Genomic DNA, 16,583 nt, shown 5'->3' with positions numbered 1-16,583 from the left:
TTGTCATGGCAAGTCTTCCAGTGTGACCGTAGGCCTCCGGTGCTAGGTTCCATTGCAGATCTAGATCCAAGATCGGGCGGCAGTGACCTTGTTGCCTCGATCGTGGTTACACGCACAGCTTCTACCGTAGGGCCCAGTCGGCTTCGGCAGCGACAAGCAGTTCCTTCATCCTCTTGAGTCTGGCAATATCGGGCCTGCCGTTCCACGCATGCAGCAGTTGAGCATCGTGAGTAATGCGCAGTAGAATCCAGAGGATCCAGGGGGGATACGGAGGGGGGGACGTTAGCTGAGGCCGGTCGCATGTACAAAGCTGCATAGGCGAGAAAATTCGTTGTGAGCTGGATGCTTTGAAACCCTCGGAGAGAGCGGCGGAACACCGGAGATCCTGTCTCGAAGAAAAAAAAAAAAACCTCTGGATTGGGTACCACCTCCCACACCAAAAATACCATCTGGTCTTGCCAAGATTAGGTGTGCGCGCTCATGTGACAGTTCCATTGGCTCAAGCTTGTGGCTGAGTCTTTCTTTTTCGGTGTTAGGCTCAGCCACTTCCCGGAAGACTGGGTGCACCATTTGGGTGGCCGCGGGCGCCTGCTCCACACTCCATCGGTCTGTCCGGCCGGAGGGCCACCCCCCGCATCTACCCGAGTGGGAGATTCTACATTCGCTCATTCAAGTTCACTACTGTAGTAGAGTGAGTATTGCAGCGCGGATCTCGCGTGGGGTCCGTGTTTGTGTTCAGGCTCTCGCTGGGTTCGGTTTCGGTTCATAGACGCGTCACGTGATGTTTGTCCCGAAGTGTTAAACATGCAGCATCTCGACGTACGAAAACCCAATGGGCCATTATATTTGGACCACGTTATGTCAATGGTAATTATCGAGACGACTATAGCTTACGTGGTTCCTTCATGGACGTGATTTAATTCTTGTTGATTGATGTATTTAGAAGGTCGAGGGGGGGGCTTGCATTCGCGTCAGGTTATAGCTTTATCGTGGGTCTAGTATTGTGTACAACGTTCGATGATATGAAGATGACGACCGACGACCGTGACGTCGGCTGCAACAGCAAGATGCTGTATTTTCGGCCTAGTAGAAATAGATTCTCATCGCGTGACACTGCTGTATTGGCGAGCGTGGTCTGCCGGTTGTTGATTTTGTTCACATGTGCCCTGTCGTGATGTGTGAGGTAAATGCACGGCAATATTTCCACTTCATCAGAACAAGGCTAACAGCAGCCAGAACCTAGGCACAGTTACTATTATTCGATAGAAATTAGAACACAGGAAGCCCTAGGCACCTTTGCGCTCAGTAGAACTGAAAATGTTTCCATTTTGCCTCGGGTTCTAATCAATCAACTGTGCGTTGTTACATCTCACTACGCAAGATAATTATAACCGTAAGCGGATGGCACGAATTTTTATAGTTTCCGACAGACGTTACGCAAAGCGTGCACTGATGACATCCAAGCCCGTCCTCGAATTATGAAAATGAGCGCCCAGTGTCGATGTGCCTTTCAAGTCTTGATGCGTGTCATTTACACAGCCAGTCGAATGGCCGGTCATGTTCCATGCAGCTTAAACAGCATCCCCAATACAACGAGATCCCCCCCAAAACAACCCAGATACCCCCATGGGAGATATACGCAGCAGGAGCGATCACTAACGTCAGCAAGCAAAGCGTGTTGTATTGCTGGCAGGAACACCACACATAAACAAACACCGTGCCGCCAAGAGTAGGGACAATCCCTACGAGTCGTGGAAGCAACCGTGATAAAATATCGCGGTTTAACGATGAGAGCAAGCATCTTCAGATCACCGCCCGAGCAGATTACGGAGCTTCGTGCACAGTCAGATCATCCATTACAAGGCAAAGGGATTTCGTCAAGTACTTCCACGAAGGGTTCTCAAGACAGCCAACAATTGTAAAAGACCTAACGCGTCTCGGACCACCACGAACACCACGCCCATCACGTATCGATCGTTCAGCCCGAGAACACTTGGCTGTCGTCGTTAGTGGCCCCGAAAATCCACAACGCCGAGCGAACACACTTTGCCGCAACAGGAGGTTGCAACCGGGAACCGCCAACCATACCGCCCTCTGCAACAAAAACAACACTAGTTAGACGACACGCGCAGAGGAGAAGGACACCACTTTCCACATCACGGGAAACAATATAGTTCATGTCGAGAGCACACCTCGGCGAGGAATCGATTAACCTCAAACCCAAATCCATAGAGCCCAACCCGTATGGTACAAGTAAACACCCAAAAGCCAGCCAGTCCCGTAGTCATTCATGTCGCAAGAACACCCACACCCTAATGTCCATTGTCGCTGCGCCCACGCGTCTAGGCGCGTCGAACGAAGCGCGCCATGCCCCGGAAAGAGATTCATAAGAGACATGCCAATCGCACAAAGCAAAGACGTCTAACCACCGAAACCGTAAAGAGTACGGCCCTGGCGCTTCAGAGCATAGACCACGTCCAGGGACGTAACAGTCTTGCGCTTGGCATGCTCAGTGTATGTGACGGCGTCACGAATAACGCCCTCAAGGAAGGACTTCAGAACACCGCGGGTCTCTTCGTAGATCACTAGGGGCCGTTAGTCAAATCCACGTGCGAACGAGAATATGGTCTAGAGCTTACTGGCAGAAATACGCTTGACACCGCCACGACGAGCGAGACGACGGATAGCAGGCTTGGTGATACCCTGAATGTTGTCACGAAGAATCTTGCGGTGACGCTTGGCGCCACCCTTGCCGAGGCCCTTGCCACCCTTGCCGCCTGGATACATGTTGTTAGCATTGGAGGGAATATTCCGTAGGAGAGGTGCAACATACGTCCAGTCATCTTGTTGTTGAGAGGGGAAGTGTGAAACGGATGTCAAGTCTCAACAGAGGTTGAGATACGTCGATGAGCTCGTGTGGATGAAATTAGAGTAATGGGGTTGGTTGAGTTGGTGAGCAGGAATAGAGAGACGCGGCGTGCAGTGGGGGGCGCTTTATACCGGAAATGCGAGGCGCGTCGTGCAACGGGATCAGTCCAAAGAATGGGGGCGCGTTGCGGTACGTATTCTGACATTTGGTGAGGCAGGGAGGGGGACGGACCTGCAGGGGTGGGTCACCCGACATGGACTTGGGGCGACGCGATTTGGCTCGAAATACCAAATCCACAACAACCCGAAAATCAAACCAGCCCCCTGTCCATTCAAACGCATCCCTTTGACAGACTGCCAGGGCGCGCTCTCGACCCGGTCGAATCGATGGGCTGGGCACGGACCCGGCAGTTGACAGCAACACGCGCACACACACACACACACACGACAGTGTTGTCAAGACAGATATGGAAGCTCTCATGTCTGGAGTGAAGCTTCAATCAGGCGTACCTTCGGCCTCGTAACAGGCCAATCTACCAGATCATGCCTTGCGAAGGGAGGATATATTCTTATAACGTGGCTTGCTAGCTGCGTTCAATCCCGTGAGCTGTTGACGAGCAGGGTCGTGAATTCTTAAAAGCTGGCGATAATGATCATGATGATGCATGGGATGGGATGCCAAACACACTTCGTCCCCCCCCCTTCTTGTTAGCCCATTTTTGACAAGATGGGAAATGCCTGCTGCATTAAACAGATCGACCCCAGACATGTTTGAGTAACGGGACAACCAAGTCGTCATCGTCAGTCTCCTGGACCGTGACATGTAGACATCACTCGACAGCTGGAGAGGCTCAACTCGCCTCCACGCTTGAAATCGTGGCAGCATCAAACAGGCAAGGCGTAATGCACGTTGTCGAGATGTAAACCCGCAAATGGGGCTAGGGTGCTGGAAAGAAGCCAATCAAAAATCGGTTCCTTTGAGGTCCAGAATGGACCCCTGCAGGCACCATTTTCGCCAGGCCTCAATTTCAAGTTACTGATTGCTGGGACGCACGGACCAACTTGTTTCTGTCGCGCCCGCGCGCCCGCGCGCCCCAGATCAGTCGCCCAAATCACCCAATACCGCTGCCGCCCCTCTCCTTCCTATTTATTCCTCTCCCCCTCCACTTCTCCAATCCCTTCCTCTCTCCTGCATCATCATCCACTCAACGCCTCCACCAAACAACAACACAACCCCATCAGCCACATCAACCTTTTCCCACATTCACAATGGCCCGTACCAAGCAAAGTGAGTTTCCTCTATTATGCCTCTGCAGACCCCGACTAACCCCATCCTTTTTAGCCGCCCGCAAGTCCACTGGTGGCAAGGCCCCTCGCAAGCAGCTCGCCTCCAAGGCCGCCCGCAAGAGCGCTCCTTCTACCGGCGGTGTCAAGAAGCCCCACCGCTACAAGCCCGGTACCGTCGCTCTCCGTGAGATCCGTCGCTACCAGAAGTCGACCGAGCTGCTCATCCGCAAGCTTCCCTTCCAGCGTCTGGTAAGATCTACACCGACACCGAAATATCTTGGTCGCTATACTAACTAACATCCCCTTGCAGGTTCGTGAGATCGCCCAGGACTTTAAGTCCGATCTCCGCTTCCAGTCGTCTGCCATCGGCGCCCTTCAGGAGTCCGTTGAGTCTTACCTCGTCTCGCTGTTTGAGGACACCAACCTGTGCGCCATCCACGCCAAGCGTGTCACCATCCAATCCAAGGACATCCAGCTTGCCCGCCGCCTCCGTGGTGAGCGCAACTAAGCTTTTGTCTTTGGTCTTTCTCTCGGCAGGGTGGTTCATGACTCGTTTGGGAATGCTTGACGAAAGGTCCGTCGCAGGGTTTAGGGGATCAGGCGTTATCGAATGAGTGTTTTTACGCGACAGGGCTGTATATTACCCGCAGCATTGGCAGCATTAGCCAGCAAGCTGCGCAACGGAATGCAAACATTATGATCTAAATTCTTTCCTGCGCATGATTTTGTTTTGTCCGTAATCCCCCCGCCCGCGACTTCCCCCCTACTATACACGTGCCGGCGGCGCGTGGCCATCAGCTATGGCCCTTACGCGTCGTGCTGGGTTTATGGTTTCCTCCCCTTGAATCTGGCTAACCAGGGCGGCCTTGCCTTGGTATGCCAATACTCTCATTTAGCTTTGTCGAACGAGGCAACAGTGAGTCATCCATGTGTCACATGAATCTGTGCTGAGATCTCTGCCCTGCTGCCTACCTCCTGACCTGCCGTCATACGAATCCTGTCGACCGTAGCTTATGCTGCAACAAGCGAGGCTTCGCACCGCCACCCTGCGCCTTTCCCATGAGCACGTCTTACCAGTCTATTATGTTGGCCACTACTTTTCGATTGTCACGTGTGTGCTAGTGATGTACATGATGGCAACGGTACGCACTCGGCCAGTATCGGGCTCTTGAGTGTGGCAAGCTAAGTTCACCCTTAATACACACAGTACTGAACTGCGCCTGGCGGCGGCTCGGAGATGCTCGGATCGCAGTATCAATAACTGGGCTGGTTGGCGGGGATTACATCTGAACTGCTCACAAATCTTCTGTTACAGATGCTGCATTTTTCTGATGATGAGTGTTCGCCTTCTGGTATACAGACAGGGGCCGCTATTCAGGCGACCTGTTTCACGTGTGATGCTGATCTTCGCCCAACATGACCGTTTATTTCACACTGCTCATGCAACTTCCTCCCAACACTGCATTTGACAATGACCGTTACATGCCTTTGGCGAGTGCCCAGAAATTGTCCATCTTCGCCCGTGTCAAAGCATCCTTCGCTTCGGAGTCTGATTCGCACACCTTGCTGCCCCATTTACGGAACGCCCGAGCTTTCTCTTCACCCTCGAAAACCAATTTACATTCATTCGATGACATGTCTTTCAAGCCCCCTTGCTCGTTTTCAGCAATGAGCCAGTCTCTTGCAACCTGCTGCGGTCCGCTCTTCTCGCGTGACGGCGAATTCTCCGTCCAATCGATGCGGTTGAGCATGAGTTGCTTGTATTTCTTGATACTGTGCTCACCTCCCTCAACGATAACCAGGTTCAGTCGGGGGTGCATGATGCAGATTCCGGTCAATGAGTGCTGCTCCGCGTTCTTTCCAATCTTGAAGCGATGTTGTCCATTGGCCAGGCTGTTAATCCGGAACACGGCTATGTGAATGCCACTGGCGGCGTCTTTCTCCTGGTTGGCGGTGAGCTTCTCGTGTTTTTGTTCTTTCGTCAACTTTCTCTCATCGTTGGCTAGCTGGTGAGTCTGCTGCCGTTCTGCGATCTGACGATTGACCATGGTTTCCACAGCGGTGGGATCCTTGACGGCCGAATCTGCGTAAACGCGCATCATGTTACTTTTCTTCACCTTGGGGGGTGGTGCCGGAACAAGACCCAGTCTAATCTTTGCTTGCTGCTCCTTGAGCTCGGCCATGCGCCTCTGTCTGCGCAGTTTTGCCTGCTCCTTCGAGGTCAGATACATGGCTTTGGGAGCCGGAGCCTTTCGATCTTGCGGTGGCTCGAGTGCCACTGGATGCTGAATATACTCCGTGACGATACTGTCTGGGCTCTCAATCTTGAGGCGCGCAGCGTCGTCGATGCTGTCGTAGTTGCCATCCACCAGTCCCTCGTCCCACCATTCAATCTCGGGAGGGGCGTCCACAATCAAGTTTTTCTCCAGATCCAATTCGTCGTCGATGCCAGCCTTCCTCGTCTGCGCTGCGATGCGCTTCTTCATTGCTTCGAGAGCAGCCTGCCGCCTCAAGGCGTTGGCCTGTTGGATGTATTTGCCCTTTTGGTTGAAAACAAGCTGGCGTGATTGTCGTTGCTTCCCAGCCGATGGCTGTGCGGCCAGTTGTTCATCGAAGTATGGGTTGCTGTGCTGGTCGGTACGGTTGCGCAGCAAGTCATGCGAAATGGTCGAGGTCTTCACCCCTTTGGAAGCATGCGCTGGGGGCCTCTGACTGGCATTGCGAACATCTGTCGAAGAGCCTGACGGCTTCCAGGACCCTAAATCCTCCAAAGCCGGATGGAGGCCAACATTCAGCCCACCCTTGGCTTTACTGCCTCCGATCGCAGCAGCTACGCGAGCCTTGAGTGCAGCCATCTTGTCAGCCACTGACTCAGCCTTCTGTATGCGTGAAGCAGCATCATGACGAGGCCCGAGACCAGGTGACTGCTGCCGGCGATCCATCAAGAAGCTGTCTCCTGGATGGACGTTGCTAATTGTGATATGGGCTGAGCCAGGTATATTTTGGGCGTGCGTGGCGCTTTGGATTCTATTTCGGTTGCGAAAACAAACACCGGCTGATGGAGGTCGTACGGCTGTGTTGGTCGGCAAGTGCGAACGCGACGCGGTTTGAGGACCAGACCCGTTCTATGATCAGGGTCAGTCGCTCTGAAAGGACACCTGAATATGGCTGGTAGGCAGGCGTAGGCACGTTCTCGCTCGGAGCCGCAGAGACAAACCCGGCCAGACCTGCCCCACACCTTTGCAATCAGCATAGCCCCATATATCTTAGATAAGGCATATTGATGTGTGATCACATTGGCCAACCCACCTAAGCAAACACAGATTGCCCCACCCGGCATTTTTTTTGCCAGACTCTACCGCCAAAAAAAATCCCCTCCAAGCTTTCAATGCAGCCGTCGTGAGAGAAGGACGGATAATTCGCAGAACAGATTGAAAGCGCGCCTGGACCTTTGCCGCTCTCCACGACACCCCGGCGGCCTAAACGTCTTTTTTTGCCTGGGATGGTCCTGAAGACCTAGCGGCGCAATGAACATCTCGCAACCTATCTCGTCCACCGTCGAGACGGTTGAATTCACCTTTCTGACCGAGACGGAGATCAGAGCAATCTCGGTCAAGAGGATCGAAAACGACAGCACATTCGACAACCTTCTGAACCCGGTCCCCGGAGGTCTCTATGACCCAGCTCTTGGCTCCTGGGGCGACTCTATGTACGTCCATGAACCAATGCGACATGATCGAACTCTAGCTTCGCCGCGGTGCTGACTCTTTACTTGTCCAGTTGCTCGACATGCAACCTCAATCAATCCTCCTGTCCGGGCCACGCGGGCCATATCGAGCTCCCAGTTCCAGTCTACCATCCCGTATTCCTGGACCAAGTGCTGCGGCTACTACGGGCGCAATGCGTTTATTGCAAAGGCCTCCGCCTCCGTCAACGCGACGTTCACCTGTACTCGTGCAAGTTGCGACTCCTACAGCATGGCCTGCTCAGAGCTGCCCACCTGATCGATGCCGTCGGAGAGGATTTCCAGGGCCTCCAGATTCCTGGCGTGACCGAGACTGCCGAAGCGGAAGAGGAGGGCAGTGGTGCCGACAATCTCATTCGGGCCCGAGAGTTCTTCGTTAAGCGCCAACTTAAAGAACACAAAGCCACCGTCGGTGATGTGCGCAAAGGAAAACACGAAGGTGCGCTGGAGATTCGTAGAGAGCTCATCAAGGAATTCATGGCTGCGATCCCGAAGCCAAAGAAATGCGATACTTGCGGGGGCATCTCGCCTCCTTACAGGAAGGACGCCTTCGTGAAAATATTTGAGAAGCCTCTATCCGAGCGAGATGCCGCAAAGATGGCGCAAACCAACCTCAGAACCAAAGACGCCATGACCGCAGCGACACCAGTGTCCAAGACAAAGTCGAATGGATATACATCGGACGAGGCCATTGCTGATGTGGACTCCTCAGCATCCGACGCTGACGGGGATGTCAACATGGCCGAACCCGACTCCAGCTCTGAAAGCGAGGGACAGGCTGCCAAGGTGTCTGAAAGCCAAACAAAAGCTTCTGCGCGCAGCCAACGATACATCACGGCCATGGAAGTACGAGAGCGCTTGCGAGAGCTATTCGACAAGGAGCAGGAGGTCCTGTCACTTGTTTACAATTCCAAGCCTCTCAAGAAGAAGGCCGGAAAAGTTTCTGCGGACATGTTCTTCCTACAGACGCTCCTGGTCCCTCCCAATCGATTCAGACCTGAGGCCCGTACAGGCGACTCGGAGATCTCTGAAGCGCAACAGAACTCGCTGTACAAGCTAGTGCTCCGAAGCTGCGGGACGATTGCCCGTGTCCACCAGAGCATCGGTGGAGCGACGACCGAGCGACGTGCAAGGACAATGACGGACTTGCACCAAGCGTGGACCGATCTACAGAACGCCGTCAACTCACTGATCGACAAAGATAAAAACCCCGTGATGGGTGCCGCCGCGAAGAGGAACGAGGAGGGCATCAAACAGAAGCTGGAAAAGAAGGAAGGCCTCTTCCGCAAAAACATGATGGGCAAGCGTGTCAACTTCGCTGCTCGAAGTGTCATTTCACCAGACCCCAATATCGAGACCAACGAGATTGGTGTGCCTCCTGTCTTCGCACGAAAGCTGACATTTCCCGAGCCCGTCACCAGTCACAACTTCAGAGACATGCAGCGAGCTGTAATCAATGGCGTTGACAAGTGGCCCGGCGCGGCAGCTATCGAATACGAAAACGGGCAGATCACCAACCTCCGCGGCAAGTCGGCGGATGACCGAATTTCCTTGGCCAACCAGCTTCTCGCGCCAACCGATAGCAACACGAGTGGTGTTAGGAACAAGAAGGTGTATCGACATCTTACAAATGGAGATGTCGTGCTCATGAACCGTCAGCCGACATTGCACAAGCCCTCCATCATGGGACATCGCGTACGTGTGCTGCCTGGCGAGAAGACGATTCGAATGCATTATGCCAACTGCAATACGTACAATGCCGACTTCGACGGAGACGAAATGAACATGCATTTTCCGCAAAACGAAGTGGCTCGCGCAGAGGCGCTGCAGATCGCAGACACCGACCACCAGTACCTTTCAGGTACCGCCGGAAAGCCACTCCGAGGTCTCATTCAGGATCACATTTCAGTTTCGGTCTCTCTGTGTAGTAGGGACTCGTTTTTTACTCGCGGTGATTTCCAGCAGCTAGTTTATGCTGCTCTTCGGCCCGAGAGCGGGCACATCCTCGGCGAACGCCTCGAACTCGTCCCTCCTGCCATCATCAAACCAGTCCCAAGATGGACGGGAAAGCAGGTCATCACAACCATTCTCAAGAACATCAAACCACCGACTGGCGAGGGCATCTGGATGAGTGGAAAGACTCAGACACCCGCCGATCGCTGGGGTAAAGGCTCTGAAGAGGGCATAGTTCTTTTCCAGGACGGCCACTTCCTGCACGGCATACTCGACAAGGCACACCTTGGCCCAAGCTCTGGCGGTCTCATTCATTCCGTTCACGAAGTGTATGGCCCTGCTATTGCTGGGAAGCTTCTTAGCAGTCTAGGCAGACTTCTTACAAGATATTTAAATATGCGAGCCTTCACTTGCGGCATGGATGACTTGAGGCTCACACCCGAGGGAGAACAAACTCGACGAGAAACGCTCAGGGAGGCCAGTGACATTGGACTACAAGTGGCGACTAAGTATGTCTCTCTCGGAGACAGCAACCCTACCAGCACGGATGCTGAGCTACTCGTCCGCCTCGAGGAGGTCATGCGCGACGACAACAAGCAAGAAGGCTTGGATATGCTCATGAACCAACGCAGCGGCGAGCTTTCACAGGCGATCACGAAGGCCTGCCTTCCGAGTGGTTTGGTGAAGCAGTTTCCCAAAAACCAGATGCAAGCCATGACCGTGTCTGGAGCGAAGGGTGGACCAGTCAACGCGAACCTCATCTCGTGCAACCTGGGGCAGCAGGTCTTGGAGGGCAGAAGGGTGCCGTTGATGGTCAGTGGCAAGTCACTGCCCTGCTTCAAACCGTTTGACTCCAGTGTCCGGGCCGGCGGCTACATTGTGCAGCGCTTCCTGACTGGTATTCGGCCACAAGAGTACTACTTCCACCACATGGCCGGACGCGAAGGTTTAATCGACACTGCCGTCAAAACATCCCGTTCCGGCTACCTCCAACGCTGTATTATCAAGGGCATGGAGGGATTGACAGTCTCCTACGACTCTACTGTCCGCGATGCAGACGGCACGCTGATCCAGTTCTTGTACGGCGAGGATGGCCTAGATCCCACCAAGCAAAAGTACTTGACGGATTTCGGCTTCATCCTCCGCAACATCGAATCAGAGTCGGCGCAGTTGGGCTTCAGCAGCGACTTCCGGGAAACGCTGGCCGGCAACAAGGACAGTATCCTGAAACACATGAAGAGCGCCATCAAGCATGCCAAGGCGGGCAAGGTTGGAGGTAAGGACCCTGTCATCTCTATGGTCAACCCCGCCCGAGTTGCCTTTGCCACGTCGGAGAAGTTTTACGAGAGCATGACGGAATACATCAAAGAGAACAAGGATGGCCTAGTGCGTGAGAAGGGAGAGAAGCGGCCTGCTACGTCCTTCATTCCTAGCGTGAGCAAAAAATCTGCGGAGCTCGTGCTTGCCGCCAAGTACATGCGGTCGCTGGTCGAAGCTGGCGAGGGTGTCGGCATTGTGGCCGGCCAAAGTATTGGTGAGCCATCGACACAGATGACTTTGAACACCTTCCACTTGGCTGGTCACTCCGCTAAAAACGTGACGCTTGGTATTCCTCGCCTGCGAGAAATTCTCATGACCGCGAGCAAGACAATATCAACCCCGTCCATGACGCTCTTCCCCATCGCTGAACTATCAGCGGCAGAGTGCGAGGTCTTCCAAAAGTCAATCAGTGTGCTACCCCTGGCACACGTGCTCGATGTGGCATCTGTGAACGAGCGAGCCGGCAAGGGCAAGGACGGCTCGCTGCACCGACTTTACGATGTTCGTCTCGAGTTCTTCCCATCCGAAGAGTACACCAAGGCATATGCTATCGAGGCAGCAGACGTGCTGGCTGCTGTTGAGAAGAAGTTTTTGGGCCATCTGCTCAAGATGATGCTCAAAGAAATCAGGAAGAAGACGATGATGTCGAGTGCAGCAACACCAGTCGTGGGTAGCAAGGCTGGCGCGGTCGAAATGGTGACCGGCTCAGGAGCGCGCCCCGCCCCGCCTGACGAGGATGAGGATGAGGATGAGGGCGAGGACGAGGACGACGCAACCAACGCCAAGCAGCGTGCCAATCGCTCCGAGGCTGTTTCGTACGGACCTAATGACGACGACGATGACGCTGTGCAATACCAGATGGATCGCGAGGCATCCCCTGATGAGGATGAAGGTTTTGGAGGAAGCCCCCCTCCGGCTGGTGCGAAACGCAGCAGCGGCAACAACGACGACGACGACAACAATGGACAATCTTCCGAGGACGAAGAAACCGGCAGGGCTGAGCGTGTGAAGGAGCGCCATGCTCATGTGACAAGATTCCGCAGTGACGAAGTGTCGGGCAAGTGGTGCGAGTTCACGCTCGAATTCGATGCCAACACCCCCAAGCTGCTTCTACTCGACATTGTACAGGCTGCTGTCAAGAAGACGGTGGTGCAGGAGCTGCCCGGTGTGGGAGCTTGTACACTTGTCTTCGACCACAAGGTCACCGATCCGGAGACGGGCAAGGAGAAAGATGTTCCAGCAATCCATACGTCCGGCGCCAATCTCCGGATCATGCAGAAGTACAGCGATTACATCAACCCGAACAAGACGGTAACCAACGACATTGCTGCAGTTTTGGACGTGTACGGCGTGGAAGCTTGCCGCAGCAACATCGTGCTCGAGCTCGGCAACGTATTCGGAGGTCACGGCATCTCCGTTGACAATCGCCATCTCAACCTCATTGCTGACTACATGACGAGAAATGGCGGATACACGCCTTTCAACCGCAATGGGCTCCGCGGTAATGTCAGCCCGTTCACCAAGATGAGCTTTGAGACTACGCTTGCTTTCCTCAAGGACGCTGTGTTGGATGGCGACTGGGATGACCTGACGACGCCGAGTAGCCGTCTTGTCATGGGACGTTTGGGCAAGACAGGAACAGGGGCATTCGATGTGTTGACGAAATTGCCGACGCGACACTCGGTTTCTGCGGCAGAATGAGGTTACACAGAGGTAAAATGAAAAAAATTGTGTGCGAGTTGGGCAAGGAGTCGAAAGCCGTCAGTCAGTATGTAATACTTTTGCAGGCGTTGAGTGCGAATTCCCTGATAGGCGTTAAATACATGGACATGTTGATCTATCTCCATATGAACGCTGCCTCCCGTCGGACAAGTGCATGGCCTGTGGCGTTCAGCAAATCATGTCAAATAGTCACTTGTCGATCGGACCTCGCAGCTTCGTTCGTTCGGCCGTCCGCGGGATCCTGTACGCCGAGCTGTTTGCACGGAGGTGGCGGGGCGCAACTGTCTAGGCAAGTCCATAGCCCTGGCTGGCGCCTGCCTCGGATGTTTCGATGCGCGGTCGGAACTTGTTCTTTCCTGACTTTGACTGACAGGGACGGGTTCCCTGAGCTGCTGCCTGGGTATGGTCCCCTGGGCAAGGACGGTAGGTACGTAGCCGTACCACGACCAAGCGCCGGCTGTACCAGTGTGTAGGCAGGGAGTTGCGGGCAGGCATCGAGGCGCAGGCCCGGGCTAGGGCTTCAGAGGTGACGTTCCGTGACAGTGTGCAGGTGCAGCTCATATCAGGCCCAAAGGAGCCAGGAACTGACGAGCCATCTTTCCCGAGGAGGTGGCTTGATTCGCTGACGGGTTCGGGCTTCAGGGTCCCTTCGCCAGCAGGGGCCAGCAGGCCAGCCAGCCTTACAGGGGGGCTGTCTTCCTCCCCTGCCGGAACTCCTCCCATTCCTGCTCACCTTGCCAGGATGTCGACGAGGAGGGTGGTGAGGTGAGGTGCAGTGGGTGGCTGAGCAGCTGCCCGGATGGGCCCCCCCCCCTCACTTGACATGCCCAGCTTGTTAGCTTCCATGTCGCCGGCTGCTTTATCCTACTGGTGGGGTTAATCTGCCCTCCATCGCTGTTGCAGCTGGCCCCATTGCTCCTCTGCAAGAAGAAATCATCGTCCGATTTCCGATTGCCTGGCGGGTCCTCTCCAGGTGAGCTCATTTAGCCTTTGCAGACAACGCGACCCTGAGCTGGTTCGTCGACGGTGTCACACTGGTGATGGCGCCAACTTGAAATCGTCTTGTTACACAAGTTCTGACAGCGAAATCAAACATGTGATAAGCAGGGACAACATGCCAATGGGTTTCTTCATTATTTTCTCTCGCGAGACAGTATTCATCTTGCTTCTCCTTCAATCCCACTTCATCAAAGGCTACAGTGCCGTTCATCCACTTGTGTCGTGTGTGTCGTATGGGTATCAAGATGGTACTTCGCAGATGCCCTTTCGGTGCTTTCCCACATATTAGCTTCCTACGCCCTCCGTCTGTTGCAGTGGCGTCTGCTCTTCCTTCCCCATTAAACCGTTGGCTCATCCGGACGGTGCTCCACCGGGGACAGTGGGATCCGTTCTCTACATGCGCCGTTGAGATCCCGCGTCGCTGGCCGGGCCCATATGTCTTGTGTCCAGGTTTGACTGTGCCGGAGTAGCCTCGCCACCACCTGCTGGCCCTACGAGGAGAGGGGGCAGTGTCCCATGAGAGGGCACGCCGAATTCCGCCGCTCCTGTCGATGTTCCGGGCAACTGTCGCCGGCTGCTGCTCGAGGAATTGTAGCCTTCGGAGCGTAGGTCAAGTGTACCCAGGTCGAATCTTCGAGAGCACCCATCTTCCATGTGTCTGTCGTGGCAACATGTCAGCAAGTCTGGCTACGAAAAGTCTGTTGCCTCTAGGGCATATCGACAGCTCATCCGACATACCTGCGAAGCGTGTCCTTCCTGGCAAAGAGACGGCTGCAATAGTCACACTTGTGATTGCGTTCCTTGGTGTGCACGCTCTGGTGGTGCCTCTGAAGATCGGTTTTCCGCACGAATCTCTTGTTGCATTCACCGATCTGACAAGGAAAAGGGTACTCTCGCTTATCGTCGTGGGTTTCCATGTGAGCCTTGAAATTGTAACTTCGGCTGAAGAGCTTTCCGCAGCCCTTGACTTCACACTGGAAGTTGGCCTCCTCGCGTGTTGTCAGTCGCCGAGGTGCTCGGCGCGGCCGGTTTTGCCTTGCTTGCTGTTGCTGTTGCGCCGAAACCTGTTCTAGACCGCCCATATGTCCCAGGCCACCGTCGTAGCTAGTTGATTCCACGTCCATGTCTGACCTAGCCCAGTGAGGCACGTGTCCACTGGAGAAATAGGCCGGAGCCGAGCCGGAATAGGGCGTCGTGTCTTCTGATCCGTAAGTTGCAGTGCACGCCCGCGGCGAGGTGTAGCCGGATAAATCGATACCTCCGGAGCCAAAGTCGTTATACGTCTCTAGTTTGATTCTCTGTCCTGAGGCAACACTTGATGTGTGGCCACCGCCGTGCGGAAACGGTAATGCAGCCCTTGAAGATGCGAGTGGTGGCGAATGAACCATACTAGAAGGGGGGGAATGTAGAGCATGTGCCGAGCCCGACTCACGAGCACTGGAGGGTGCTGGGTAAGACTCGTGCCCGTACGAGGTATGTATATGGGCGTCGTAGCTGCCGAATGGATCGTAGTCGAGAGATACTACATTTGGGATGGTAGAGGCAGAAGAGGCCAGGACAGGAGTTGCAATGCTTGACGATGACCATTCGGACGAGGCTCTGCACGCCAAGCGTGGCAGGGTGTTGTCCGTGTCGAGCGGCACGGCCGTGGAGCAGGCGGCAGGGGCGCCATATCCAGCAGCGATTCTGTACCGTTGGCTCAAGAAGCCCGGCGACGGGTAGTCCAGGGAGGAGCTCTCTGAAGCGCAGTACGTGTTGGGAGGAGAGACCGGAGACCTCGTGAGGGAGGGGGGTGTGAGATCCATGTCGCAAGACGAAATTGAGGTTGGGCGCTGAAAGGATCTCAGGAGGTCGCCAGGTCCATGAGTAGCTCTTCAGGCAAGCCGCTCAGACAATGTGAGGTTATCGTGAGCCCTTGACGGAAGACTTGCGCGCTGTCGCGGGTCCTGGACAGTGGTCGAGTAAGACAAGCTGAAGTAGGAGCCGCTTCCCCGGGGAGATGGGCCATGGAAGGTACTTTTATCGCACGGTAACAACGTAGGGTAGCGGGAAACATGATGGGAGGCGCATGGAAGGATGCAACCGACAGGGCTGGGGGCCGCGGGGATGCGAGAGAACGGGGTGAAGAAGTTGGTGTGATGCCAGGCTGGGCAGCTTAGGGTGACTCGATACGGCATGAAGCTGCGAAGACCAACGGACGGACAGGGGTTGGAAGACAGGGAAATCGAGGGCAGTGAACCACCTCATTCGAGCACCTGCTCGATTACGGGCAGGTCGTTTGAGGAGCAGTCGACTTTCCACGCGTTCGTCACGGGTGCCAGATCATTCAACCCCATTTCCAGGCCGTCAGACTTTCTCGAAAGGCCAGCCGAGTACCAGTGCAAGTCTTTTGATGATGGCAACTTGCGATTCCAAGCTTTCCCTGTAGCATGCATGATGGCGCGCACCAAGTGACAGACCTGATCTGACCGAGTCTGGAGCAGGCCAGACCATACGTACGGAAGGAAGGGTCGACCGGGATATACAACCAAGTGCCAACCGCGACCCGAGTGTGGTCCCACCCGGGCGGCGGAAGACAACAAAAAGCACCCTAGAGATGCAGTGCTAATTGTGGACCAAGGGGGGAGGGGTGATGCTGAGCGGGTTCGAGGATAAATTGGGGGACGTAGTGATCAAAGCAACACAAGAT

The 16,583-nt window shown here is 54.7% G+C and overlaps 5 protein-coding genes across 5 annotated transcripts; 2 read left to right on the top strand and 3 right to left on the bottom strand.

The window, feature by feature from the left end:
- Positions 1-2,421: 2,421 nt before the first annotated feature.
- Positions 2,422-2,843, bottom strand: HHF1_2 (Histone H4; the record flags this gene model as incomplete). The annotated part of the gene is made up of 3 exons (XM_028641782.1): positions 2,422-2,585; positions 2,640-2,777; positions 2,834-2,843. The coding sequence occupies 3 exons, from the start codon at positions 2,841-2,843 to the stop codon at positions 2,422-2,424; spliced, it is 312 nt and encodes a 103-aa protein (XP_028494351.1).
- A 1,294-nt stretch (positions 2,844-4,137) lies between these two features.
- Positions 4,138-4,663, top strand: HHT1 (histone H3.1; the record flags this gene model as incomplete). Its single annotated transcript, XM_028641781.1, has 3 exons — positions 4,138-4,156; positions 4,211-4,404; positions 4,466-4,663. 3 exons carry the CDS (start codon positions 4,138-4,140, stop codon positions 4,661-4,663), a joined length of 411 nt encoding a protein of 136 aa, XP_028494350.1.
- A 970-nt stretch (positions 4,664-5,633) lies between these two features.
- Positions 5,634-7,010, bottom strand: PRPF3 (U4/U6 small nuclear ribonucleoprotein Prp3; the record flags this gene model as incomplete). Its single annotated transcript, XM_028641780.1, has 1 exon — positions 5,634-7,010. One exon carries the CDS (start codon positions 7,008-7,010, stop codon positions 5,634-5,636), a length of 1,377 nt encoding a protein of 458 aa, XP_028494349.1.
- Positions 7,011-7,682: 672 nt separating this feature from the next.
- Positions 7,683-12,874, top strand: D7B24_007673 (uncharacterized protein; the record flags this gene model as incomplete). The annotated part of the gene is made up of 2 exons (XM_028641779.1): positions 7,683-7,864; positions 7,936-12,874. The coding sequence occupies 2 exons, from the start codon at positions 7,683-7,685 to the stop codon at positions 12,872-12,874; spliced, it is 5,121 nt and encodes a 1,706-aa protein (XP_028494348.1).
- Positions 12,875-14,287: 1,413 nt separating this feature from the next.
- Positions 14,288-15,699, bottom strand: D7B24_007672 (uncharacterized protein; the record flags this gene model as incomplete). The annotated part of the gene is made up of 2 exons (XM_028641778.1): positions 14,288-14,552; positions 14,633-15,699. The coding sequence occupies 2 exons, from the start codon at positions 15,697-15,699 to the stop codon at positions 14,288-14,290; spliced, it is 1,332 nt and encodes a 443-aa protein (XP_028494347.1).
- Positions 15,700-16,583: the final 884 nt, after the last annotated feature.

Source organism: Verticillium nonalfalfae (assembly GCF_003724135.2).
Source record: "Verticillium nonalfalfae strain VnAa140/NRRL 66861 chromosome Unknown scaffold_62, whole genome shotgun sequence".
In the NCBI taxonomy this organism is placed as follows: domain Eukaryota; kingdom Fungi; phylum Ascomycota; class Sordariomycetes; order Glomerellales; family Plectosphaerellaceae; genus Verticillium; species Verticillium nonalfalfae.
The sequence above is the reverse complement of the archived record's forward strand: the minus strand, read 5'-3'. Positions and strand labels throughout refer to the sequence as shown.